Source organism: Lepidochelys kempii, chromosome 1 (assembly GCF_965140265.1).
Source record: "Lepidochelys kempii isolate rLepKem1 chromosome 1, rLepKem1.hap2, whole genome shotgun sequence".
In the NCBI taxonomy this organism is placed as follows: domain Eukaryota; kingdom Metazoa; phylum Chordata; order Testudines; family Cheloniidae; genus Lepidochelys; species Lepidochelys kempii.
In genome coordinates, this window is record NC_133256.1 from 229,007,499 (window position 1) to 229,034,357 (window position 26,859).

The 26,859-nt window shown below is 42.5% G+C and overlaps 1 protein-coding gene across 4 annotated transcripts in view; it reads left to right on the plus strand.

Moving 5' to 3' along the window:
• Positions 1-4,156: 4,156 nt before the first annotated feature.
• The window catches only part of ARFGAP3 (ARF GTPase activating protein 3), a 94,485-nt gene continuing 71,782 nt past the window's right edge, over positions 4,157-26,859 (plus strand). For 2 of the 4 annotated variants that reach the window (XM_073317127.1, XM_073317136.1), the window contains exons 1-5: positions 4,823-5,015; positions 13,715-13,833; positions 14,496-14,568; positions 23,273-23,404; positions 25,898-25,981. In XM_073317127.1, the coding sequence (XP_073173228.1) occupies positions 4,947-5,015; positions 13,715-13,833; positions 14,496-14,568; positions 23,273-23,404; positions 25,898-25,981 (477 nt within the window). In that variant the 5' untranslated portion in view covers positions 4,823-4,946. Of the gene's footprint in view, positions 4,322-4,817; positions 5,016-13,714; positions 13,834-14,495; positions 14,569-23,272; positions 23,405-25,897; positions 25,982-26,859 lie in introns of those variants that run through there. The other 2 variants (XM_073317157.1, XM_073317146.1) reach the window with 2 other exon arrangements.

The following is a 26,859-nucleotide window of genomic DNA, read 5'->3' on the forward strand; positions in this document are numbered from 1 at the left end:
ACTTCCACCTGCCTCTAGAGTGACCAGATGTCCTGATTTCATAGGGACAGTCCTGATTTTGCAGTCTTTTTCTTATATAGGCTCCTATTACCCCCCACCCACTGTCCCTATTTTTCACATTTGCTGTCTGGTCACCCTACCTGTCTCCGGCACAGCCCTGGTACTATCCCCTTTCTGAGCAGCATCAGACTGTCCCCTTTTCAACTGAGTGGCATTGGCACCCTAACAGGATTGTCTGGCTATGTGGACTCTCTCCTCAGGCCCTACGCTACCAGCACTCCCAGCTATCTTCGAGACACCTCTGATTTCCTGAGGAAACTACAATCCATCGGTGATCTTCCAGAAAACACCATCCTGGCCACTATGGATGTAGAAGCCCTCTACACCAACATTCCACACAACGATGAATTACAAGCCGTCAGGAACAGTATCCCCGATAATGTCACGGCAAACCTGGTGGCTGACCTTTGTGACTTTGTGTTAGCCGACGGCCAAGGATGTTTGGTGAGGTGCCAGCTATGCCCGTTTATACCATCCGTGACTTTAACTAGGACGCACTGTCCCTTCGCGGCGGGCAGCCCGGGCTAGGCTGACGGATGCCCCAAGGTCCTAACCACCCGTGACTTTAACTGCTAGAGCTCAGAGCTCCTTCGCAGCGGGCAGTCAATACTGACTGACAGGTGCCCCAATGGCAGCACTAAGAGCCTCTCCACACCCGTGACTTTAACTGCTCGAGCTCAGAGCTCCTTCGCAGCAGGCAGCCAGGATTGACTGACAGGTGCCCCAAGAGTTTGCCCCGTGGAGGCGGCACAACTCAACGCTAGGCTCTTAGTACTCTCACCTAATGGCCAGGCTTTAGAGCCAAAACGGCTGAGGTTCTTTAATTGTGTTGGCTGCTTTACAGTAAACCAGAGAAAACAAGTCAGGCTTATGCACAAATGGTTACCAAAATTTATTAAGCTAGATTCTAATCATGTGGTTACAAAATTGCTAGTGCCTACTTATTTAAATGTAGAGATGTTACACACACAAACAAGTTACAACACTGAAGCCACAATCCCAAAGAAAGAAAACAAAGTATAGAGCTCTATTTCAAAATATGTGTACACTAAAGATAGGAGATCAGGTGTGGGTGCTTCTTACCCTCCTTGCATCTCTCGATTCCAGCGGTGCCAAGCCAGGATCGGTCACTCAATTCCACGGAAAGACGAATAAGGGACAAGGCTTAGGGACCCTCTTAGCTGCAGAAGCCTTGGGAGGCTGTCACTTATCTGACCAGCAGATAGATAGTGAAAAGCACTCAAAAATCATGGGTTTCAGAGTAACAGCCGTGTAGTTAGTTAGTATTCGCAAAAAGAAAAGGAGTACTTGTGGCACCTTAGAGACTAACCAATTTATTTGAGCCTAAGCTTTCGTGAGCTACAGCTCACTTCATCGGATGCATACCGTGGAAACTGCAGCAGACTTTATATATACATATAAATACATATATATACATATAAAGTCTGCTGCAGTTTCCACGGTATGCATCCGATGAAGTGAGCTGTAGCTCACGAAAGCTTATGCTCAAATAAATTGGTTAGTCTCTAAGGTGCCACAAGTACTCCTTTTCTTTTTTCAAAAATCATGGTGCTGTAGGTCCCCTACTTATACCTCTGTACTCCTTTATTCTCTTTCTCCTTTCTTATGCCAAATTGAGGCTGGTCTGTCTGGTTGACGCCAGCTTTCGCAAGAGTAGTTTACACTTGCAAGGGAGAGAAACAATAAGTTTCGACTACTGGACATTTCTTTTATCAGGGTAAATATTTTCCCACCTAGGATGTTGGTGTGTGTGCATCACGCTATTTAGTAGGGGCTAAGAGCTATGTCTGTCACAGGGCCTCTGCCTGCTGTGAGCTTAATCGTTGTATCTGCTTCCAGAGGCACATTGTAGCAGCACACCTGTGCTTTTCACAGCTTCAAAGGCTGTGCTGGAATATATGTTAAGTGCCCTGTTCCGGCTTCCTCCTGTGTTTCTAGCAATGCTGGTCTGAGGTGGGGGGGCGGAGCTGGCTGTCTGGCTACACTTTGTCCTCACCCATAACTATTTCACATTTGGGGACAATGTATACCTTCAAATCAGCGGCACTGCTATGGGTACCCACATGGCCCCACAGTATGCCAACATTTTTATGGCTGACTTAGAACAACGCTTCCTCAGCTCTCGTCCCCTAACGCCCCTACTCTACTTGCGCTACATTGATGACATCTTCATCATCTGGACCCATGGAAAAGAAGCCCTTGAGGAATTCCACTCTGATTTCAACAATTTCCATCCCACCATCAACCTCAGCATAGACCAGTTCACGCAAGAGATCCACTTCCTGGACACTACTGTGCTAATAAGCGATGGTCACATAAACACCACCCAATGCCAGAAACCTACTGACTGCTATTCTTACCTACATGCCTCCAGCTTTCATCCAGACCACACCATACCACACAATCCATTGTCTACAGCCAAGCTCTGATCCAACTGCATTTGCTCCAACCCCTCAGACAGAGACAAACACCTACAAGATCTCTATCAAGCGTTTTTAAAACTACACTACCCACCTGCTGAAGTGAAGAAACAGATTGACAGAGCCAGAAGAGTACCCAGAAGTCACCTACTACAGGACAGGCCCAACAAAGAAAATAACAGAACGCCACTAGCCATCACCTTCAGCCCCCAACTAAAACCTTTCCAGTGCATCATCGAAGACCTACAACCTATCCTGAAAAATGATCCCTCACTCTCACAGATCTTGGGAGGCAGGCCCGTCCTTGCTTACAGACAGCCCCCCAAACCTGAAGCAAATAGTCTCCAGCAACCACACACCACACAACAAAAACACTAACTCAGGAGCCTATCCGTGCAACAAAGCCCGATGCCCACTCTGTCCACATATTTATTCAACTGCCACCATCATAGGACCTAATCACATTAGCCACGCCATCAGGGGCTCATTCACCTGCACATCTACCAATGTGATATATGCCATCATGTGCCAGCAATGCCCTCTGCCATGTACACTGGCCAAACCAGACAGTCCCTATGCAAAAGAATAAATGGACACAAATCTGACCTCAGGAATCCATAACATTCAAAAACCGGTAGGAGAACACTTCAACCTCTCTGGCCACTCAGTAAAAGACTTAAGGGTGGCAATTCTGCAACAGAAAAGCCTCAAAAATAGACTCCACCGAGAAATTACAGCGCTTGAATTAATATGCAAACTAGATACCATTAATTTGGGTTTGAATAGAGATTGGGAGTGGCTGGGTCATTATACAAATTGAATCTATTTCCCTATGTTAAGTATCCTCACACCTTCTTGTCAACTGTCTAAGTGGGCCATCTTTATTATCACTACAAAAGTTTTTTTTTCCTCCTGCTGATAATAGCTCATCTTAACTAATTAGCCTCTTAGCAGTTTGTATGGCAAATTCCACCTTCTCTGTATGTGCATGTATTTCTTCTTACTATATGTTCCATTCAATGCATCCGATGAAGTGGGCTGTAGCTCACGAAAATTTATGGTGTAATAAATTTGTTAGCCTCTAAGGTGCCGCAAGTACTCCTGATTTTTTTGCGGATGTAGACTAACACGGCTGCTATTCTGAAACCATACATAATCAGGTTTGGCAGAATTCAATTTTTAAAATAATTTTGATCCATTTAAATTTTCATAGGGGGGTGAAATTATGGGGTGGGGGAAATCACCATTATGTAAAATATACAAAGGTTTCAGAGTAACAGCCGTGTTAGTCTGTATTCGCAAAAAGAAAAGGAGGACTTGTGGCACCTTAGAGACTAACCAATTTATTAGAGCATAAGCTTTCGTGAGCTGTAGCTGTAGCTCACGAAAGCTTATGCTCTAATAAATTGGTTAGTCTCTAAGGTGCCACAAGTCCTCCTTTTCTTTTTGTAAAATATACAAAGTAAATATCCCTCAATGAAATCTTAGTATCGGCTCCGCCCGCCTTTTTTCTTTGCCTCTCTGTAAATCCTGAGGGTGGGGGATGAGAATATTTTTCCATGGGGCGGTGTGTGTACGATGACACGGACGTTAACTGACAGCTCTCGCGTCCTTCCACGGGGCCGTGTGTGCGGTGTTTAAGCCGCTGCTGGCAGCGGGCGGCAGGGGAGTCAGGAAGGCTTTGCGGAGCGTGAGGGTCTCTTCGCAGTGGCCCGGGAACGCGGAGACGGGGCGGGATAGATGCTGGAGACGGGGCGACGGAAGCAGCCTGAGACGAAGGGACTTGCCCCCCCCCCCCAACCACACTCAGCGGCTGCGGGGTGGGCGCCTGACGCCTCGGGTCTCCAGCTCCGAGCGGTGCTATGGCTGGTTCGGGGGGCGGCGACTACTACGAGCGCAAAGCGAAGGCGGGCGGGGCGCGACGGCGCGGGGGGCAGCGGCCACTAACGGCTGTCAAGCCCCCAGGGCGCACGACGGCCAGTCGGGACGCGGCGCGGCGGCTCCGGCCGGCTCCGGCTGAGGCCTCTCAGCCTCCCCCGGGAAGCGCCAAAAGGTTTGGGGGGGCGGGGTTTCCATCTCCCTCTGCCCCGTCGTCTCGTGGTGTAGCCCGAAGTCCCCTGGCTCCGCCTTCGCTCGGCCGCAGGGTAAAGTGGCGGTTAGCGGGCCTTGAGACGGGGGCGAGGCGCGCGCGAGCAACTCCGGCCCCCGGCCCAGGCGGAACGTGGACGGCGCTTTCCCGCGCAGCGCCCCGCCCCCTCGCTCTCGCGCGCCCAGGCCCCGCCCCCTCGCTCTCGCGCGCCCAGGCCCCGCCCCTCGCGGGCCGGCCCGCTCAGCGCCCGCCCCATCCGCCTGTGCTGCGTGCGTGGGGTGCGGGCGCGGGCGCGGGCGGCTCCTTCGCTCTCCTGCCCTGCCGCCGCCGAGAGCGGCCCGCCGCGCGGCCCGGCCATGTGCGAGCCCCGCAAGCAGGACATTGTCGCCATCTTCAAGCGGCTCCGCGCCGTCCCCACCAACAAGGTAACGGGGCCGCGGTTGGGCGGGAGCCGGCGCTGAGGGGCGGGGGGAGCTGAACTTTGTTAGTGACACGTCGCACTGTTGGGAGCGGGAGGGGGCGGTGCCAGCGGATACCTTCTCCCCCCCGCCCCCCCGCCGTGACTGGCCAGTGGGATCATGGGGGGGCCCCTCTCCCCCCTCTGGCACCGACCCACCATTGCTTCCCCCTGCCTGCTGTGGGCAGCCCTTGCAGGACCCGTGCTCGGGGGGCGGGGGGGTCTGTCATCACGGAGGAACAGCCTTTTGTTTAGCCTGGCGGGGGCGGAGGGATGGCTGCTCTCTACAGGGGAAACACAAGGGAGGGCGAGGGGCTGTATAAGCTAAAGGATGATGTTGGCATAAGAACAAATGAGTGTGAACTAGCCCTGAACAAACTCAGGTTGGACGTTAGAAAAAGGTTTCTAACCACCGGGGGCGTGAGGTTCTGGAACAGCCTCCCAAAGGGAGTAGTGGGGGAGGGGGAGGCGGAGGCGGGGAGGGGGAACCATTTGATTAGTTTTAAGTGGGGAGCCGGGCACTAATAAATTGGATTGTGTGGTGGGGGGGCAGGGTTCACTTCCGGTTTATGTCTTATGTTCCTAAAGCTCATACTTCAGGGTTTCAGTCAGCCTCTGGCTGGTGTCAAAAAGGGATGTGGCTGGCCTCCCCCAATTTAATGTGTGTGTATGTTCAGTCGAACCTCCGAGTTACCAACACCTCAGGAATTGAGGTTGTTCCTAACTCTGAAATGTTTGTAACTCTGAATAAAAGGTTGTGCTTGTTCTTTCAAAAGCTTACAACTGAATATTGACTTAATACAGCTTTGAAACTTTACTATGCAGAAGAAAAATGCTGCTTTTAACCATCTTAATTTAAATTAAACAAGCACAGAAACAGTTTCCTTACCTTGTCAAATTTATTTTTTTCAATGTTCCCTTTACTTTTTTTTAATAGTTTGTTTAAAACTGTGTATTTGCTTTATTTTTGGTCTGTGCTGCTGCCTGATTGTGTACTTCCAATTCCAAATGAGGTGTGTGGCTGACTGGTCAGTTCATAACTCTGGTTCATAACTCTGAAGTTCTACTGTGTGTGTGTATATAATATATATATATATATATATATATATATACTTAATCTCCTTCCTCTGAAGGATGAGGGATGGCCACGGCTGCAGATGGGACATTAGACTGGGAGGATCAGAGCTCTGAGGTGGCACCGGACATGCTCTATCTCTTTCTCTCCTGCCTCGGGTTCTTGGCTGGCTGGTTCTTACTCACATGCTTAAAGTCTAAGTGATTATCACACGTGGGGTCCGGAAGGAATTTTCCCCCAGCCTAGCTTGGCAGTTGACCTTGGAGTTCTTTTTTTCCCCTTCATCTGCAGCATATGGTGCAGGTCACCTCCCAGGATTTTCTGGGTATGTCTCAATCATTTCCCTGTTATTGTAAACCTCCCCTGAGTGACTCACCCCCAGTAGGGCTCTTGTCAAAGCCTCCCCCTGCTTCACTGCCCCTACTCCACCCTCCTGCCCCCCAGTATGAGGAGACTTAGGATCTAGCCCACATCCTTTCCCCCCATCTCTCCTTCTGGGAAGGGGCAGGCAATACAGGCTCCATCATTATGTTTTCAACCCAATTTACCAGGAAGGAGTGTTGCCTCTCCTAGGGAGGGAAACCAGCATGCAGCCTGGGAGAGGTGAGTATGGGGAGCAGGGTGCTCTAACCTCTTGCACCCCAATCTTCCCCTGCTTCCAAACAGCTGTTACTTTATGGATAGAGCTTCCCATGTTCAGGACAATCACAAATGAAACCTCTCAATCCCTGTGTGAGGTGGGTAAGTAGCATCATCCCTATTTTACAGGTGAGGAATGGAAGCAAAGAAAGTTTCAAAACAGAAGCTATGGTTAGACTGCAGTGGATTTAACATCTGGTCTCTTTCCTGAAACTACTTGAAATTAATAAAAGTGGCATCATTCTTTTTGTAGTCCATAAATTGTGCTGTTGTCTTATTGCAAATTACTTGGACCATTGTCCCATCGGCACTTTGTTTCCTCAGTGTTCTGAAGCATTGTTTCATTTTGTTGATGCCTTTGCACTAAGATGTTCAGTTAGCTTTTATAAACTATGAAGAAAACTTTATTCACTAAGAATCCCTTCAAAACTATGACAACTAATTTCATTGGCCTTCATTTGCACCTAATGAAAGGAAAAATCCAAATATGAAAGATGTATGATTTGTAGTATAATCTCAGAATATTCTTCACAGTTTTCTCATAAAGTATTGTTTTATGCTTTGGCCCTACCAAAATAGACCAGTGGTTTTCAAACTTTTTTTTCTGTGGACCCAGTTGAAGAAAATTTTTGATGCCCATGACCCAACAGAGTTGGCGATGAGGGGTTTGGAGTGTGGGAGGGGCTCAAGGCTAGGGCAGAGGGTTGAGATGCAGGGGTAAGGGCTGTGGGGTGGGGCTGGAGATGAAGGGGTTCCAGGTTGGGGGGGGGGTTCAGGGCTGAAGCTGGGGTTCAGGTCTGGGGTGGGGCTGGGTATGAGCGGTTTGGGGTGCAGGAAGAGGTTCCAGTTTGGGGGGGGGGCACATGGTCAAGGTGCGGATTTACCTCTGGTGGCTCCCAGTCAGTGGCGCAGCCAGGGTGCAGAGGCAGGCCTCCTGCCTGTCCTGGCACTGCAGTCCATACTGTGCCCCAGAAGTGGCCAGCAGCAGGTCCACACAGCTGTCGCCTGCATGCACCCCCCGCCTCCTCCAGCATGCAGAGACCGTGCTCAGGGCAGGGCCAGGATGTGGAGCCCTGTGGCCCCCCTGCCTAGAAGCTGGACCCACTGCTGGCTGCTTCCGGGGTGCAGCGCAGTGTCGGAGCAGCTAGGCACTAGCCTGCATTAGCTGGGCAACACCGCCGATGGGACTTTTAACATCCCGGTTGGCATTGCTGACCAGAGCTGCTGGGTCGCTGAGCAAGGCGACCCAGTGCCTTTTGAGTCGCGGCCTGAACTTTGAAGAACGCTGAAATAGACAGGTAAAATTAAATGCATATGTATCCTGGAACTGTCTGAGGCATGGATTCTGTCTTGTTACTGTTTGTAAAGTGCCTAATAACATTTTAATTCTATATGAAAAACAGTAGTAATATGTTGAGGCCTATATGATTCAACATTTTGGCCTAATAGTCACCCTAACTGGTATGCGCTGAGGAGGGTGAGGCCTTGTCTTCGAGGCCTTGCCCTACAACTCGAGTCCCATCCACAAACGCTTCCTCAACTTGTATATAGTGGTGCTTTTAACTCAGGTTGGCTGGTCTGTCAGGCATAGACTAAAGCTTGAATTAGCACAATTTGTTAGCTGCTAACACAACTATTCTGTCTTGGGACACAGACTAGCTCCACTCAAATGCAGCTAGTCCTCCAATACCTACCCTCAGTTCCCCCCATGTGCCCAGAAAGGACAAACAAAATCTAACCCAATACATTGGGAAATAATTTATAGAGCAGCTCAACTTACTTTGGTGCAAAGAACTTTTAGAAATATGCCTGTAGAAGAAGTCTTAGGGCTACACGAAAGTGAGGGCAGCAGCTGAAATGTTATTTTCTTGTATGGCCTCAATTACTCAAGTTAGGCTAACTCAAGAGGAGTATCTCAAGTTTTGTTAACTCAAGTGACGTTGCATCTCATTCACTTCCAAAGACAGAGAGAAGAAGGGGGAGAGGGGAGGAAGAATGACAATTCATTGTCCCAACAACTTTCCTCTGTGTGTGTGTGTGTGTGTGTGTGTTGAAGTGCATAATGTTTCAGTCTTCAAAGGTAACATAATTTTGTTAATTTATTCTTTTATTTTTTGTTACAACTTGTCCTGTGTCCTCTTTTTCTAGGCATTTCCTTATCTGTTCTCTCTCCCTCCCTCCCAACCCCCCCAAGCTTTCCGTACTTGCTTTCATGTTGATTTTTTGCTGACATGAGGAGGAAGTGCAAGACTTGGAAAAGCTGCGTATTTTCATATTTCTTACTAATGTCCTTTGGTTGTACTGCTGCTGTAAATATTAAAATATGCAATTTGGGAAGAACTTGGGTATTGTTGGCATAATTTATTACAGCCCTCCCAACCCTGAGCAAAATAAGCTGTACTGGGAAAACTGCATCTACACTAGAGGCTTTTGCTGATGGTTATGTTGGTCATAGATCACATCTCATCATTCCCCTGACCAGCACAGCTATGGCACCATGTCTGCACTACCATTTATGTCGCTCAGGGGTGTGAAAAAACACTCCCCTAAATTTTGCTGGCATAAGTGATAGTGTGCATAGTGGTAATAGCTACTGGCACTCTTTGGGGGTGGTTTATGTCGATGGGAGAGCTCTCTCTTGTCAGCATAGAGCAGCTACATGAGAAATCTTACAGTGGTGCAGCTGCATTGGCACAGCTGTGCCGCTGTAATTTTTCTAGTGTAGCCCTAAGTCTTATTTACTTAAAATTTTTGTATAATTAAGTAATCCTTTCAGCTAAATATTTGATTTAATTTACTGACCTTTCAAAAATTATAAAAACATCAAAGCAGCTGGTGTTTGTGTTGTCAATTTTTGTGTCCCTGTTCAATGCTACAAATTAGGGAATAACTAATCTCTTTAAACTGTAAGTTTTTCAGGGCATGGTCTGTCTTTACTTTTGTGTATAATGCAGTTCCCATTGTCAATGCGTCACTAAAAGATCAGAATAATTAATTGCCTATATTTGAAGAGAGCAAAAGTTTTGTAACAGTCAAAATAGATTATTTATCAACACTATATGTAGTTTGATATATAAGTTAATTGTATTGTTTTAAAATTAATATATCTAGGGAAGATATTACTCGGAGGGATGAGTGCTGAATTCAGTTAATCTGCTCAACTCCTTAAGTGCCACACCCACCAAAATCTCTTAGGGCTACGTTTAGTGTATTTCCATATCAGGTAGTGGTATATATCATTATATATACAGAGATGGTACTGTGTAAGTACTGGTTTAATAAATGTGTGTTGCAAGACACTAAAGAGTTTATCTGAGTTATCTGTTCTCTGGTGCAAACATGCTGATTATCTGATGCTTGTTTTTTCAGAAATGACTATTAAGCTGATGAACAGAAAAGCTTCCTTTAAAAAACATTTTAACATCCAAAATCAGTGCAGTAGAAACAGGATTACAAGCAAAACTTGAAATAAAGTAACTGAGAATGATGTTATGCTTTAATTACCTGCTAGAATCTAGGATCAGGGTTCTGTTTTCCTTGCGGGAGTTGACAAATGTCTGCCCCTAAAACGGTGTAGGGAATACTCTGCTCTATTTTTAGGTGGAAGTGATTTCATAAACTAGTTCAGAAATGCTAGTTCTAATTAAAATTTATATTTATTTCCTGTCGCAGTCCATGCAAGTTGAGAATAAAAAAGAGTTCAGAATGCTGAGCAAAATGAATGTGAATATTGTTTTAATGAGGAGGACGATTCTACTTCTGCAACCACAGTGGTGTGCACAGTGCCTAATACCTAAGATGCAGTGTCTACAAAATAGTAGACTTCACAGAAAGCCTTCAGAGGCTTTTATACATTGTTTCTGTATACCCAACTATTTACAAATTATACATGAATTTTCTCAGAGGACACAGTAAAATGGCCTGTTCATTTAGAGCTAGACCCTGCACCAGCAAAGACAATGAACTTCAATGCACTGCAATAGTCAAATTTACAAGATGATGCAATCAGTTTTAAGATGATGCAATCAAGAAAGCTATAAGAGAACAAATGTTTATAAATCACATAGAAAAATGGAATATTTTGGACTACGTATTATGTTGAACTTTTAAAACACTTTGTTTAAACATAACTGCTTACTGACATTCAGATATTTTTCTCCTATGTTCACTGGGGTAGGTTGTTAGAGATTAGGACCCAGAATAGAGCTGTAAATCTATTCTGGTGTCTCATGTTTAGAAATAAGCAGGTTGGTCTTATTAGCTTCAGCCCAAGAGTATAAACTTTTTCTTTCCTTCCGTTAGAAGGAATTGGGGGTGGTGAAACAGGAGATCTTACAAGAAAAAGTCTGGAAATAGCCAATTTAAAAGGAAGTCCAGGCTAATATTTGAAATTTTTATGATAATTTTGAATTATTAAAAAAAAAAGAAAGGGGATGAGTTTTGGACATTAAGTCTGTGTTGATAGCAAGATTTTTTTTATAATGTGGCATAATTAAGGGCATAACTGCACTACAGCCTCTATAGCAGAACAGCTGCAGTGCTGCAGCTGTGCTGCTATAGTGCTGTAGAGTAGACAGTTCCTACATCAACAAAAGGGATTTTTACACTGATGTAGTTAATCCATCTCTCCAAGAGGCAGTACTGTAGCTAGGTTGAGGGAAGAATTCCTCTGTCTAGTTAGTTGCTTCTACAGCAAGGCTTAGGTTGACCTAACTTTGGCACTCAGGGTGCGAAATTTTTCATAGCCCAGAGCAAAGTATTTAGGTTGGTCTGATTTTTAAGTGTAGATTAGGACTTAGTCTATTTGCAGTAAATGTTTTAAAGGAAAAAGAGCTGTAAACTTCGTCGCTTCTGTAGGCTGAGAGCATTGCACACATCAAGGGCTTTTTGTGTTCCTCCATTTAGTCCTCCCACAAGTTCTTTGTGTGCTACTCTCCCATCTCCCTCTGTTTCAGGGACTCCCTGCAATCCTCCTCCCCTAAAGCCAGGTCTGTGTCTGCCCCCTCATTATCTCCTTCCTCACCATGCCAGGGGCTCTGTGTTTTCCCTATGTCTCATTCCCCCTGCCATTGTCTCCCATCCCCTCCCCCCATAATGCAAAGGGCTTTTTGTGACTCCGCATTCCCCTATGCTAAGGACTCTCTGTGCCTCCACATTTCCCTCCTTTCCCACCATGGCAGGAGCTCTGTGTTTTCCCAGGGTCTCCTCTCTCCATACCATTGTCCCCCATTCTCCTCATTATAATAAGGGCTCTAAGTTCCTCCCCCCCGCCCCATTTCCTCCTCCTGTCCATGCCAGGGGCTCTGCGTACCCCTTTTCCCCCCCCATGCCAGAGTCCCCAGTTATTATTCCCTTGTAATGAGCTTTTGGTGCACCCCTGTCACCCCTGTCCCCTCCACCATTTTACAACGTTCTGTCTCGGAGACAAGTCATTCAGGTTGTGTTACTGTAAACTCTGTTGGAAGGATGGGCCAAGCTGAGGTGTGGGGTATTATGCTGAATGTGTTTGTGGCTGCCATTAACCAGTTCTTTATCTATAGACATACTCCTGAGCTGGTAGGAGCTGCTGCATTTGCTAACCAGATGCAAAGGGCTCTGTTTGTGTCCCATATTCCTCTTCTGTTTTTCACCAAAATCTGTACAGAGTTATGCCCACTGGTGCTTAGAACAGTCCCTGTAATCTTAGAATTGAGGTTCAAAAGTTATGTTACAGACAGAGAAATGCCATCAAGTTGAGTGTGAGGGTTCACTTCCTTCAGCCACCAAAAAATAAAAGTCAGGATTACTGAAACAAAACATGAAAGCTGAAATATGAAACTGAACTAATTTTTACATGCAAATCCTGAAAAGATGCACAGGCCCAAATCCTGCGTAACTTGGACGGAAGCAAGGGATTCTCCCTTCAGGCAAGAGAGTGGCTGTATGGCACTTCTGCCTGCTCACTCCTATGTTATGGGGAACCAGAGGATAAGGGCAACAACAGATCCTCTGGCTCTATTCCCAAACAAACACATTAGGAGCCACAGTGAGCTGGGTTATGCAATACATGGGGAGAATGCTCCCTATGTTCAGCAGAACCATACTGGTTTTGCTGTCAGGAACCCTTTGCATCTACAGGGGAAAAGGAAAGCATGCAGGACATAGTTACCAGCAATATTAACTGATGGTATATAAACTCATTGAGAAGAGAATAGACCTAGTTGGTATTAAACATGTTATCTGAATCACTTATTACCATGGAGAGAGAGCATGTCCTTGAAATGCTATTCCTTAAACACTTGTTTTTAGTAACATAGAAAGAGTTGTAACAGACTTATTCTTGGGCTATTTTGATATGGATTCTCTTAAACACGCATGTCGCTTGTCTCTTTTAAACACAAAAGCTTCAGAATATAAAAACTAAATGGCTGATAGGATAAGTTGATTGCAAGGAAGTGTGTTGCACTTTTCACAAATATTTTTAACAAATAGAACATGATGATGTTTAAGATTCTATAATATATGTATTTGTATGTTGCCAGCAGTGTGCTAGATGCACTGCAGGTATGCATAAAGACAAATTCTCATCCCCAAGTATTTTACAATCTATGTAGCTGCTTACATTCTAAATAGATGGAATGAGTAAGTGTTCGTTTGAGTGGAAGTGACTACTTTATCATTAAATATATTGAATTTAGGGGTTCCTTAGAAGACAGTGGATTGAACAGACTAGGAGCCAGGAATTTCAGAATTCTAATTCTGCTTGCTCTTGATTAGTTGTGAGAGTTGGGCAAGTTGCTTAACCTCAGTTTGTTTCCCCATCTATAAAATAGGGATAATATAAAATAAACTAGTCAACCTGTGATCTGGGGATTAATTAGTTTTAAAATGCTAAGCACTACATAGGTATTGATAATTAGTCAAAAAGTATCTTTTAGTGGGAATTGATTAATTTATTTGTTTATCTTTTTTAGGTGTGTTTTGACTGTGGAGCCAAAAATCCTAGCTGGGCAAGCATAACATACGGTGTTTTTCTTTGTATCGATTGCTCAGGGACCCATCGATCACTTGGTGTTCACTTGAGTTTCATTCGGTAAGTAGTTAGCATGATTCTATGCTAAATAAGTGGTAAGATTTGTTTCTAGTATTTCTGTCACAACATTGTGGTTCTTCAGAGGCTTTTATTGTGGACACTTATTAATGAGGGAATGAGCTTTTCATTCTAAGTTACTGGTTCACATCCATCTCATGATGCTACTGGCTGAAAATTATCTTTGTATTTGTTCAGGCAACTGGTATAAGCTATGCTAGCAAGAGCACTCTTTTGTCTGTATAAACTGCATCTTACACTAGGGTAGTTTGCAGGTGCAGCTGTGACTAGACCTTTGACACTGAAGAGTTAATTACAGTCCTGGGAGAAATTCTTTGCTAACCCTGCCTTACCTAAGGCTAACATGAGTTTTATGGACAGCCAAAGAGGTACTTTGATTCTTGGTACTTGGTACTCCTGGTGACCACCGACAGAAGGAGGTTAGTGTGGGCATGAAAAACCGCAGTAATTGCTATAGTGGCTGTATGTCAACTTAAGTTTGTAGTGTAGACATGCCTTGAGTTAGTGGATTATTGTACACAAAACCCCTCCAAGTTTTGAACTGTAATATTTATTACAAACTGGTAGTTTTTTCTTAAAACAACTTTTAAAAGATGTTTAAAATTGTTTTTGAAAATAACATTTAAAATGTTTCCTCTGCTTAGATCTACGGAATTAGATTCCAACTGGTCTTGGTTTCAGTTGAGATGCATGCAAGTAGGAGGAAATGCTAATGCCGTAAGTATATCTTAGAAATGTTTTTCTTATTTCAAGTATTTGCTTTTCATGTTTAACAGCTTAACACTTAGCTTCATTGCTCATTTTATGTGTTAGTGAAGCATTCAGGGATGAAGGAGTTAACTCCATAGCCCCCTAGAATATTTGTATATTTTTTGTGTGTTTCAAGTTTAAAATAATGAATTAACTGCTGCACTCCTAAAACTTTATACATCGTGTTGGGAAAAAACTAGTTTATATGGAAATGGGGTCATGACAATACGTATGCTGTTTCAAGAGATTTGCACAGACTTCAAGGCATAAGATCAATAAATGTGTCTCTCTTAGAATTCTAGCAAAACACAGAAAAGATATCCTCATGCTTAAAATAAGCCCTGGCAAAAACTCTCCAAGAGCAGAGAGGCAGTTCACAACTCATCAGGGTGTGTATGGGACGGGACAAGCCCAGCCCAGCCTCACAGGAACAAAGGACACTGGCCTAGGCAGCAACAAAAGAATCTGTTAGACTCTCGAGGGAGTCACCCAGCTTCCTTTGGTCAGTTTGGAACCGCAATGAGGTAATGCTCGCCTGACTATGAAGTGGGGTGCAAAACCAAGAGGGAAGAAAGGACATAATAAAAGTGAGAGACATTTGCCATGCTCGCGCTCTCTCTCTGTCTCCTACCTGCATCTACAGACATCACACCAAGTGCTGATCAAACAGGAGAGCCTGGCTGAAGAGCAACCAGCCAGGCTGTGGTGAGAAGCATCTAAGTTTGTAAGGACATTGAAAGTGTTAAGATAAGCTTAGAATGCATTTTGCTTTTATTTCATTTGACCAAATCTGACTTACGTTTTGACTTATCACTTAAAATTTATCTTGATAGTTAATAAATCTGTTTGTTTGTTCTACCAGTGCGTTTGGTTTGAAGCAGCTCAGAGTTTCCCCTTGGGATAACAAGCCTGGTACATATCAATTTCTTCACTGAATTGACAAACTAATATAAGCTTTCAGCGTCCAACGGGCATAACTAGACACTGCAAGATGGAGGTTCCTAGGGTTCTGCCTGAGACTAGAGATATTAGCTAGTGTCATTTGGTTACATAATCCAAGGAGCAGCTTACATGCCAGAGGCTGTGCGTGAACAGCCCAGGAGTGGGGGTTCTCACAGCAGAGCAGGGGAAGGCTGGCTCCCAGAGTCAAGGATTGAAGAGATCTAGCAGATCACCGGTCCAGATGCCACCAGAGGAGAACGTCATACTATATATGTGTGCAATAACAGTCCATGTCTTGAAAACAAAATAATCTTTATTAATTCAAAGTGGGGGGGAGGGGGAGAAGAGGAGGAGGGACAGGGAAACTGAGGCACCAGGTTGGGAGATGTGCATGAGAGAGAAAAACAGCGGTCACAGCAGGGTTCAGACTATGGGGAGGCACAATACAGAAAAGCAGGACACGTTACTGTGGGTCATTACTAAAATGAGTTTTCAAAGCCTCCCTGAGACACATTGCTCCACGCTGAGCTCTTCTTATAGCCCTGATATCTGGCTACTCAAAATTAGCAGACAGCCTGTCCACCTCCAGGCCCCACCCCTGTGGAAACTTCTCTCCGGTTGCTTCACAGAGCAAGTAGCTATAACCATGGGGATATATTTTTCACTGAGGTCTAACCTAGTGAGCAAACTGCACCAGCGGCCCTTCAAATAGCCAAAGGCACATTCAACCACCATTCTGCACTTGCTGAGCATATTGTTGAATATCCAGTTGTCCGATTTCATGAGCCATGGGAGTAAGGGGTAGGCTGGGTCTCCCAGGTTCACTATTGGCATTTCAATGTTACCAGTGGTGATTTTGTGGCCCAGAAAGAAAATCCCTGCTTGCAGCTTTCTGAAGAGACCTGTGTTCTTCAAGACACACATGTCATACACCTTCCTGGATCATCTCATGTTGATGTCGGTAACAAACCCCCGGTGATCCACCAGTGGATGCAACACCACATAAAAACATCTCTTTCTGTTTATGTACTCTTTGGTAAGGTGATCTGGTGCCCAGATAGGGATATGCATGCCATCTATCGCCCAACAGCAGTTATGGAACCCCACTGCGGCAAAACCATCCAATATGTCCTGCACATTGCCCAGAGTCACTACCTTTCTTAGCAGAAGGTGATTAATGGCCCTACATACTTGGATCACCGCAACCCCCACAACAGAATTACCAGCTCCAAATTGATTTACCACTGACCGGTAGCAGTCTGGCGTTGCAAGCTTCCACACAGCAATCGTCACTGACTTCTCCACTGTCAGAGAAGGTCTCATTGTAGTGTTGCTGCACTGCAGGGCTGGGGTAAGCTCTGCACACAATTCCTGGAAAGTGGCCTTGCGCATAGGAAAGTTCTGCAGCCACTGCTCATCATCCCATACCTTCATAATGATGGGATCCCATCAATCAGTGCGTGTTTTCTGGGACCAGAACCTGTACTCCACTGTGGTCAGCTGCTACATGACAGCCAACAGCAACTGGGAATTGTTTAGTTCCATGACTACCCTCAGGGCTACTTGAAGGACATTGCCATGTTCCATGCGGAAGTTCTCACAGCTCTGGAAAAACCACAGGATAAGGCATATAGTGTTTGCAACGCTCGCCACGGTAGTGCACAGCTGAGCGGTGTCCATGCTTCTCTGCATATGGCGTATGCACGGCTAGACCATCCTTTTGAAAAAAGGCGTGAAATATTATGGATTGCAGATGAAATCAGAGGAGGGAGAAAACTGCGTTATGGGACTTGGAAATTATGTTTCCAGTCACCCCTGCGAGAATGTTTTGGTCCCATAAGGCACTGCAAACCCTTCCCAAAACTCCCCTGTGGCAAGTTGCACTGTGGGATAGCTACTCACGGTGCACTGCTCTCTACATAGATGCAAGTGCTGCTAGTGAGGATGCACTCCATTGACAGAGTGTGGTGTGGACATGTACAGCTGACTTAATTACTGCGGTGATGGGATGTCGACTTAAGTCTGTAGTGTAGACATGCCCGTAGGTTTAAAGCATTTTCAACTACACATGATTTTTCCTAGAGAAGTTTTTAGACTAATTATAAAATTTCAACAAGGATATTTTCTCAATTCTTTGCATAGGTTTACTTCGAAATTTTTGCTGCTGTTCTGGTTTTGTGTGTTTGTTTTGGACAGGTGGAAGGGAGGTGAAAAAGATCACTTTACACTTAGATTTATTGCTCTGCTAATACAACCCTACATTCTTCTTTACAATTTAGGTGTTTTCCTAAAACATGAATCTTTTACATAGTTGGTTTTCTTGAGATAAGAATTACATTTGTACCAAGCTGGTATGTTATACAAAGGGAGGTTTCTTGGTCTAGATAAGACAGTCTTTTGGTTTCTGTCTCCATGGTTACAAAAAGCAGAAACCTCTTGGAATTCCTTTAACCGTCCTGAACATTTTGTCATATAACTAAAACAAACAGGTGTTATATTTTCCAGCATTTTGGCTATAACCTACTTGTATCCATATCTTTATACTCACTAAAGATACAAACAAGTTTTAATAAGTTAAAAAGTTACAATATATTAATATCAGTTTTGCATTAATAATGAGGTCTGTTCAACACACACTAATTAATTTAAACAGTTTTAACATTAAAGGTTCCCTGATTGCAGCAAGACAATCCCTGTTGAAATCTGGTCTCTTTTCTGGTCTTACTCCAGAATAAAAATAGAACTAGTCCACTAAACTAGCTGTGCAACAGTGCAAAATCTATGAAACACTATGACAACTGCAAACGTGCTAACAGGAGATTTTAATTTAAAAAAGTATTCCGAAAAATCTCTTCACGCATGTTGCAAAGAACCCTAGTCCTGCAAGTAACTATGGAAAGAAAGGAATTGAGAAAGCTGGGGACCAGACAGCCTCTTACAACCATGACTGAATGTTCTTGGCTATACAGGACACTCATAATCCAATAGGCACTGCTCTTCCTCATGCTCTCCAGCCTAGTTGAACTTATCTCCATACATGGGAATATGCAAACACCATCTCAACAAACAAATCTGATTACAGAATATCTTACTAAAATAAAAGCTTAAAGGAAAGAAAAAAATCGTTATTCATTCAGACTTCATGAATGGTGACAGTGGAGCTCTTCTAATATGAAAACTAATCTATCAACCTACGTAAATTTTAGTGGTGCATTCCAAAACTGCTTGAAAGATCTTGGTTTGGTGAATCTGAAGCTTTGACACTTTCTTCAGAGCACAGTTATGGATGATAAATAATGCAATATTAGTAACAGGTAGAAATGTTTGCCAACCTACTATAGCTGAAGGCTGGATACAGAGTGTAAGAGTTTCTAGATGGGCTAACAAATCCGGCAACTGTGCTTCAGTCTTAACTGTAATCGGCTCTAAGCCCAAGATTTTCAAAACTGTGCCCCTAAAGTTAGACTCCTAAATACATATTTAAATGTCCAAATAAATTGCCTGATTTTTGAAAGTGCTGATCACTCATCACTTAGCAGCTGCCAGTGACTTTAATGGAAATTTCTGGGTGCTCAGCTCTTTGAAAAACGTGGCCATTTATTCAGGCCTCTAAATATACAGTTACAAGCATGACTTTAGGCACACAGTTTTGAAAAAGCTATTCCAGGAAGAAGAACCTCAGAAGACTATACTGATTTTCTAACTACCCTAGATATTTCTAGGGAGCAAATCACTGTGGTAGCTGAGGTTCAAGATTAAACTGCAACTGCAGTAAAGAAATAGCAAAAATTAATAATAGTCCAAAACAGGAGTTGGTAAAAAACAAAACAAACTTCATATGAAATATGACCATGCAATTTAACAGAATTTGAGTTCAGCTATTACAGAAAACAAGTTACCCGAAAAAATTTTAGTTCATTAGCTACGGTATTGCAAATTTCAGACAGTAACTCATATTAACTCATAGATAATGAATTTACAAGGGCCCTGTTGGTACCAATTGAATTGCATACAAGAGTTCTTGGCATTGCGTATTAGATGACAAAACACAAATTTTGAAGAGATAATTTTTAATATTTTCCCTTTACCACATCTGTATTCATTTAACTTTAAAAACTGAGCTTTAACCAACAAAAGTAAAGCACATAGAAGCAAAAGTAAAAACTAACCTAATTCTTTTGGGTATTTGCCATTTCTTTAAAAAAGACCTGCATTTTTGTCTTTTGATTTTCTTAGAATATTAGGATAGAAAATAACCAAAAACATTTAATGCTATCATTTGTGTAATCTTTGAGCACAGCTGATTCTTCCCTTCACTAAGGCCAAAACATATGGAAAATTCAAAGTTCTGCTTTGCTGGTACAGCCACTGGAAAGCAGATAGCTACTTTACCTCAACTAGTTTTTTTAAAATAAAAAATAGCATATTAGAACATGTGACCCCCAAAATATTAATTGGAATTGGATACTCACCAGAGGTTCCTTCCCTGGCATCATGCTTGTCCCTGCTGCTGTGCTGTGACTGGCTGCACTGCTCTGGGATTAAAAACAGCTCCTAGTTCTTTGGGACAATGGATCCCTCTGCTTGCCTTTCTCCTCCTCTTCTTCCTTATCCAAGACCACCTCCTCAGTGTTGCCTGCAGTGGCCCTGGACTCCGACTCCTCCAAAGTTTTGATGCAGCTCTTGGGTGTCGTGGTGTGGTTGCCACTGAGAATAGCATGCAGCTCCGTGTAAAAACAGCATGCCTGCAGTGCTGCACCAGAGTGACTGTTCACCTCCCTTGCCTTCTGATATGCCTGCTGCAATTCCTTGATTTTCATGTGACACTGCTGCGTGTTCCTGGTGTAGCCCTTCTCCCCCTGTCCTGAGCAATCTGCTCATATATGTCTACATTTCTATGGTGGAATCGGAGCTGTACCTGTACAGCCTCTTCTCCCCACAGACTCAGAAAATCCATCACTTCCTGTGTACTCCCAACGTGGAGCCAGCATGGTCAGCTGGGCAGGCGGGCGCTCTGCGCCAAACAAACAGGAAATGGAAATTCAAAAGTTCACGGCCCTTTAACAGGGGAGGCGCTGTTCCCTGTGTAGCTGACTGTGGGCAGCAGAGTTGAGAATGGTGACTAGAGCAGTCACAGCGGAGCATTGTGGGACATCTTCTGGAGGCCAGTTAAGTCAATGTAAGCAACGCAGTGCCTATATTGCCACCATGTCGATCTATATTGAATTAAGCACTACGCCTCTTGTGGAGATGGAATAATTAAGTTGACGTACCAGGTGAGTTACGTCGGCAGAAGAGACCTGGTAGTGTAGATACAGGCATTTTTAGGTTGACATAAGGCAGCTTACATTGATCTAACTGTGTAGTGTAGATTAGGCCTATGTTTATTTCTTAAATGTTGCAGTGGCAGATTGTTTTGTTTAGTTAAAACACTTGCAAATATGCCAGTGTCTAATGTAATTTCTTAATATCCTTGCTATAAATGGTAACATGCTTTAAATATCAACATAGAATTAACGATTTTACTAAACTAATTACTAATGTAAGAAATCATTTAAGAATAGAATGTTTATATTAACAGGGAATTAATTAATTATTAGTAATGCTCAAGCAACTCCCTCATGCAACTCAGGAAGACAAGAATAAATCTTCAAAAATTGTTACAAAGAATCAACAACTTGTTTAAATAACTCTCTTAGAAAGACTTTACATAAATAATTACTAATTTCAAAAAACTATTTTGAAACAAAAAAAATTTATATAAAAGAACAGGAGAGTTTGGGCTTTCTGAAAGCATTGTATTTTCTGTTGAACTGTAATAAAATTGAAGTGCTAGCTCCAGAAAATGGATTGAACAAAAAGGAAGAGTTAAAACTCTAACTTCAAAGATGTTGTGAGACCCTTCTGCCCCAAAGACAAAAGAGATACAACTGTCAAGAAAGAATTATAATTGTAATGCATATATCATTAACAAACTACATCTTCATAAGATGAAGAGGCTCTTAAGGACAGCTCAGGAAAGTACTGAGCCAGTGAAAGAATGACAGCAACCAACTCTGAATCTAAACATGCATGAAAGAGATGTTTTCCCATAATTTTCATGAAAATAGGAAGGAAAGGGTATAAAACTGTGAAGTGAGCACCTCCTCCATCTCACACATACTGCTACCCTGCTTAAACGGCAAGCATTCCACAACTCATCCTGTCCGTCTCTACAAGCAAGCTACTACAGACAGCTAAGAACAGAAAAGACTCAAGAAGAAACCATACCCAAGGAAAACCTACCCAAGACTTCAATGTGGATTGGTGAGAAGTTAATAAAAAAACACTGCAAAGGGATTATATTTGAAATTCTTGTAATGATTTTATTGGGCTATGGAAATGCTATTGTAACTCAAGATACTAACATTTTCTCCTGTTAATCACCTAATGGTTAGACTATGTCTAACTCAGCGCACAGTCAGCCTGTGGAACTCCTTGCCTGAGGAGGTTGTGAAGGCTAGTACTATAACAGGGTTGAAAAGAGAACCTCCATGAATTTATCCAGTTAAGTCCATTAATGGGTATTAGCCAGGACGGGTAAGGAATGATGTCCCTACCTCTGTTTGTCAGAGGGTGGAGATGGATGGCAAGAGAGAGATCACTTGATCATTACCCGTTAGATTCACTCCCTCTGGGGCTCCTGGCATTGGCCATTGTTGGTAGACAGGATACTGGGCTGGATGGACCTTTGGTCTGACCCAGTATGATGGTTCTTATGTGTTCCTGGAGAGAAGGACCAGTCTAACACTGGTAAACAGAGAAATAGTAGGATTTAACTGGATTTGAGATTCTTAATATTTGTAATTGACCTGTCTCAAGACAGGTGCTTAAAGTAACAAATTTCAATATTTCTTTTGGTTTCATAGGATTTAATTGAGATTGTTTGCTTTGCCCATCTATAAGCTTGCTGGCTATTAATAAAACCTAGACAACCTTCCCTTAAACCAATTATGTCCTTATACAAATAGTTTTTAAGCATCTAAGATACTAAGTCTGGTTTCACAATAATTTTGGGAAACAATATACCTTGGTCTTAATTAACTAAATGAAGAATACTCCACAGATAGTATTGTCAAAGGTGTAATCTCTGCTAAAAGCTCTCCACAGAGAGACATAGAGAAAGTGGTTACTTCGGTTAAAATCTCTGATCATTTGGGTTGTTTTGTTTAATATTTTCTTTTCTATTTTTTAATAATAAAATAGCCAGGGTTAATAACTGCCATTACGTTGCTTGGTTTTTAATCATAGTGTTCTGTAGGAGTTCTTTTACAAATCTTATGTCTATCTATGGGGATGTGACTCCATTTTAATCTCATGAATAGCCTTTATCAATAATTCCATGTTTTGATTTTTGGTTTTCCATGATTTGGCAATAAAAGAAATAAGTAATGAGAGCTGGCTTATAATTTCTTGTTTCTTTGAACTAAATATTTTTGTATGTAGTGATGTTGTAGCCATGTTGGTCCCAAGATATTAGAGAATCAAAGTGGGTGAGGTAATATCTTTTATTGGACCAACTTCTGTTGTCTCTTACCAACAGAAGCTGGTCCAATAAAAGATATAAATAATTTCAATAATTTTTAAAATAAAATTATTTGGAATCTAACCATTTAAAATTACCTCGTTCTGTCCCACAAATATTTAATTCTGTTTCTCATAATATGCATGTTTTTGTTTATTTTTATAGTCTGCATTTTTTCAACAACATGGGTGTATAACAAATGACACCAATGCCAAGTACAATAGTCGTGGTGCGCAACTTTACAGGGAAAAGATTAAATATCTTGCAACACAAGCAACAAGGAGGCATGGTACTGATGTAAGTAATGCATTAGATCATTCATTTTAATATAAAATAATTGATTTTCTGGCTCCAAAGTAATTTTAGATTTCTAAACAGTAGCCAAAATGTAATGTGAAAAGTGGTGTTTGTTTTTGTAGCTAAGTAAATACAAATTGCAATGAATCTGTGGGGCTAGGAGATGAAGTACTGAAACTAATCTTGTTAGTTGGGGAGGGACGGAAATGCTAAAAAGTCAAGTGTGAGCTAATATTGTCCCACAGTTTTGGATTAATTAGATGAGTACTAACTACCGTGTTAATAGTTATCAATGCTAGAAAAAACCTTACAGATTTCATTAAAAAGATGTAATTTTTATTGTTTTTAATTACAATTATTGTAGTTACGAAGTAGCACATTTATGAATTTATGTAACTTTAATGGGAAAAGTGCCAGTATTTTTTTTGTAAAGTGTATGTCTGTTGCTTCTTCTGGAGTTGAACCCTTATCAGTTAATAGAGCAGGTGAAAATAGTACAAAAAGGGATGGTCAGCAAGGGTTATGGAATGCATACTTAAAAAAATACATTTTGGCTTTGGTAATGATATGGGGACTTTCTTTCTCTGGGTCACTTGTTCAAATCCTGCCTAAGCTAGTATAGGAGTAAAGTTATTAACTTATTATTCTGTGACCTTTATGGAATAGACTGCTAGTTTTAGTTTTCTAGTCCACAAAATTCAAACTGCCATGAGAAATGACTTTCTTATCAATTGTCCCAGGGTGCAGGCAAAGGTTTAAAGTCCTGACTTGCAAGGTCCTGCAATGTGCCAAAAGCCTTCAGCCTTCTTTCAAAATCAGTGGGGAGTTAAATATCAGAACCGTGCCAATTGAGCCCTTAAATGTGATGGAAACTTTGGCACCCTCTTGTTCTTGGGAGTGAGTGGGACGATTCCTTCAAAGTAGGGCTAAGCCATATTGAGAAAGTTTGGAAGGCTTTTTGCAGTTGTCTTGTGTTTTGATTGTTATACTCTGATTCAGAATAGGAATATTAGGGAGGGAAATGTAGATAGCTGTGTGAGATTTGGAAAAAAATAGTGGGTTTATCTTATTGCATCAAGCTCCAGGGCTGTTTAAATGTTGTTTGAACTGTTGTCCACAAAGGTCGTAGAGAGGCATTTTCCCCAGGAGGAATTCAACAGTCTGGAGGGAAACTGCTTTTCACAGTGGGAAAAGAAAGATTCATTTAAAAATCAAGTGGGCTTAAAAGACAACAACAACCACTTCCCTCCCCATGTATTTATTTGGGAAAATCAGTAGGTATCCAGCCTGAAAGTTATTTCTTAAACATTACCTTATGCTTTCCTGTAATCATCTTAGATTGCTACTTAAGGTACTTGGTGGCTTTTTAAAATTGCATATAGCATAGCTACACCTGCACAATGATAAATAATTTTTTGGGATTCTGAATTCTTTAAGGAAAACAATGTATCTCTGAACCTTTGAACAATTCAGTTTAAAATTGTACATATAATTATGCAGAAGTGTATGGCATATATAATAGGTATGTGATGTAAGGTATGTTGAATATGAACAAATTGTTGAAACTCTAGAACCTATTTTTATTATTTAGTTCAAAGTATGTTTGTTCATCTCAGTCAAATGCTACACTTTCATTACATTATAATTAGCACATTAGGTTTTGAAAGCACTGTATCAACACTTAAAAGAACATTTTTTCAATTCTTGTTTTTATTAAAAAGGTTCAGGGGATAGCTCAGTGGTTTGAGCACTGGCCTGCTAAACCCAGGGTTGTGAGTTCAATCCTTGAGGGGGCCATTTAGGGATCTGGGGCAAAAATTGGGGATTGGTCCTGCTTTGAGCAGGGGGTTGGACTAGATGACCTCCTAAGGTCCCTTCCAACCCTGATATTCTATGATTAGCCACTCATGCACCAGCAATAGAGTGGCTCCAGCCAGTCCCATCCATCTCCCCAGCCTAGGGTCCCAGGACTGTATCATCCTGCACCATTCAAAAGTGTAAGTTTATTACCCTGTCCGCTCCTTCCTCAATTTGAAGAGAATATGCACAGTTTTGGGGAAGGGATAGCTCAATGGTTTGCGCATTGGCCTGCTAAACCCAGGGTAGTGAGTTCAATCCTTGAGGGGGCCATTTAGGGATCCGGGGCAAAAATTGAGGATAGGTCCTGCTTTGAGCAGGGGATTGGACTAGATGACCTCCTGAGGTCCCTTCCAACCCTGGTGTTCTATGATATAAGGTAACGGGTAGGAAAAGAGAACCAGCCTTGGACAGTTATTGGAGTGGGACAGCAGACCATGTGGAAAATGAAATGTTGCCTTTGGGATAAAAGGCTGTGTCATGAATCTCGCATTGTCCGTGTGCCTAAGATCAATTTAAGTCCCAGTTTTAAAAAAAAGTTTCATTTTTGTCCTGTATATTTGGAAGAAATTTTAAATATATTTGTGTAATGTCAGATGGAAACTGAAGTTCTTATCATATAATTTTTTTTTCTAGTTGTGGATAGATGGCTGTGGAATTCCGCCTGTGTCACCCCAACACAAAGAGGAGGATTTTTTTGCATCACATGCTTCTCTGAAGGTATGGAATATGCTGTACATAATTCTTACATTAGTCTTTTCAATTGCTTATTGTCTCAGTGTTGTTAAATGTATACTTTGTGATCGTTAGACACTAATATGTGAAATACAACTCTTTTATAGGAAGGATGCTAGTCTGACAACAGTTTGGGTTGAAGCTACTTTCCTATTTATTTTGTGATCCATAGATGCTGTACTTTTAGTCACAGTAAATTTGTCAGATGAGATCAAAACATTATAACTGATTAAATTTCCCATAAATTTATGGTAAATCAATAAGAGCACAATAGCTCCTAGCAAATATTTAGAAGTGGAAATTTTCCTGAAAAAATAGAATCTCCAGAATACTTATTTGATCTTTATAAGAGCTAAAGTATTGTACTTCACACTAAAAGAAAAGGAGTACTTGTGGCACCTTAAAGACTAACCAATTTATTTGAGCATAAGCTTTCGTGAGCTACAGCTCACTTCATCGGATGCATACTGTGGAAAGTTTAGAAGATCTTATTATATACATACCAAAGCATGAAAAAATACCTCCTCCCACCCCACTCTCCTGCTGGTAATAGCTCATCTAAAGTGATCACTCTCCTTACAATGTGTATGATAATCAAGGTGGGCCATTTCTCCTCCCCCACCCCCACCCCCCCCACACAAACTCACTCTCCTGCTTTGTGTGGGGGGGGGGAAGGAGGGGGGGGAAGAAAACCTAGATTTGTGCTGGAAATGGCCCAACTTGATTATCATACACATTGTAAGGAGAGTGATCACTTTAGATGAGCTATTACCAGCAGGAGAGTGGGGTGGGAGGAGGTATTTTTTCATGCTTTGTGTGTGTATAATAAGATCTTCTAAACTTTCCACAGTATGCATCCGATG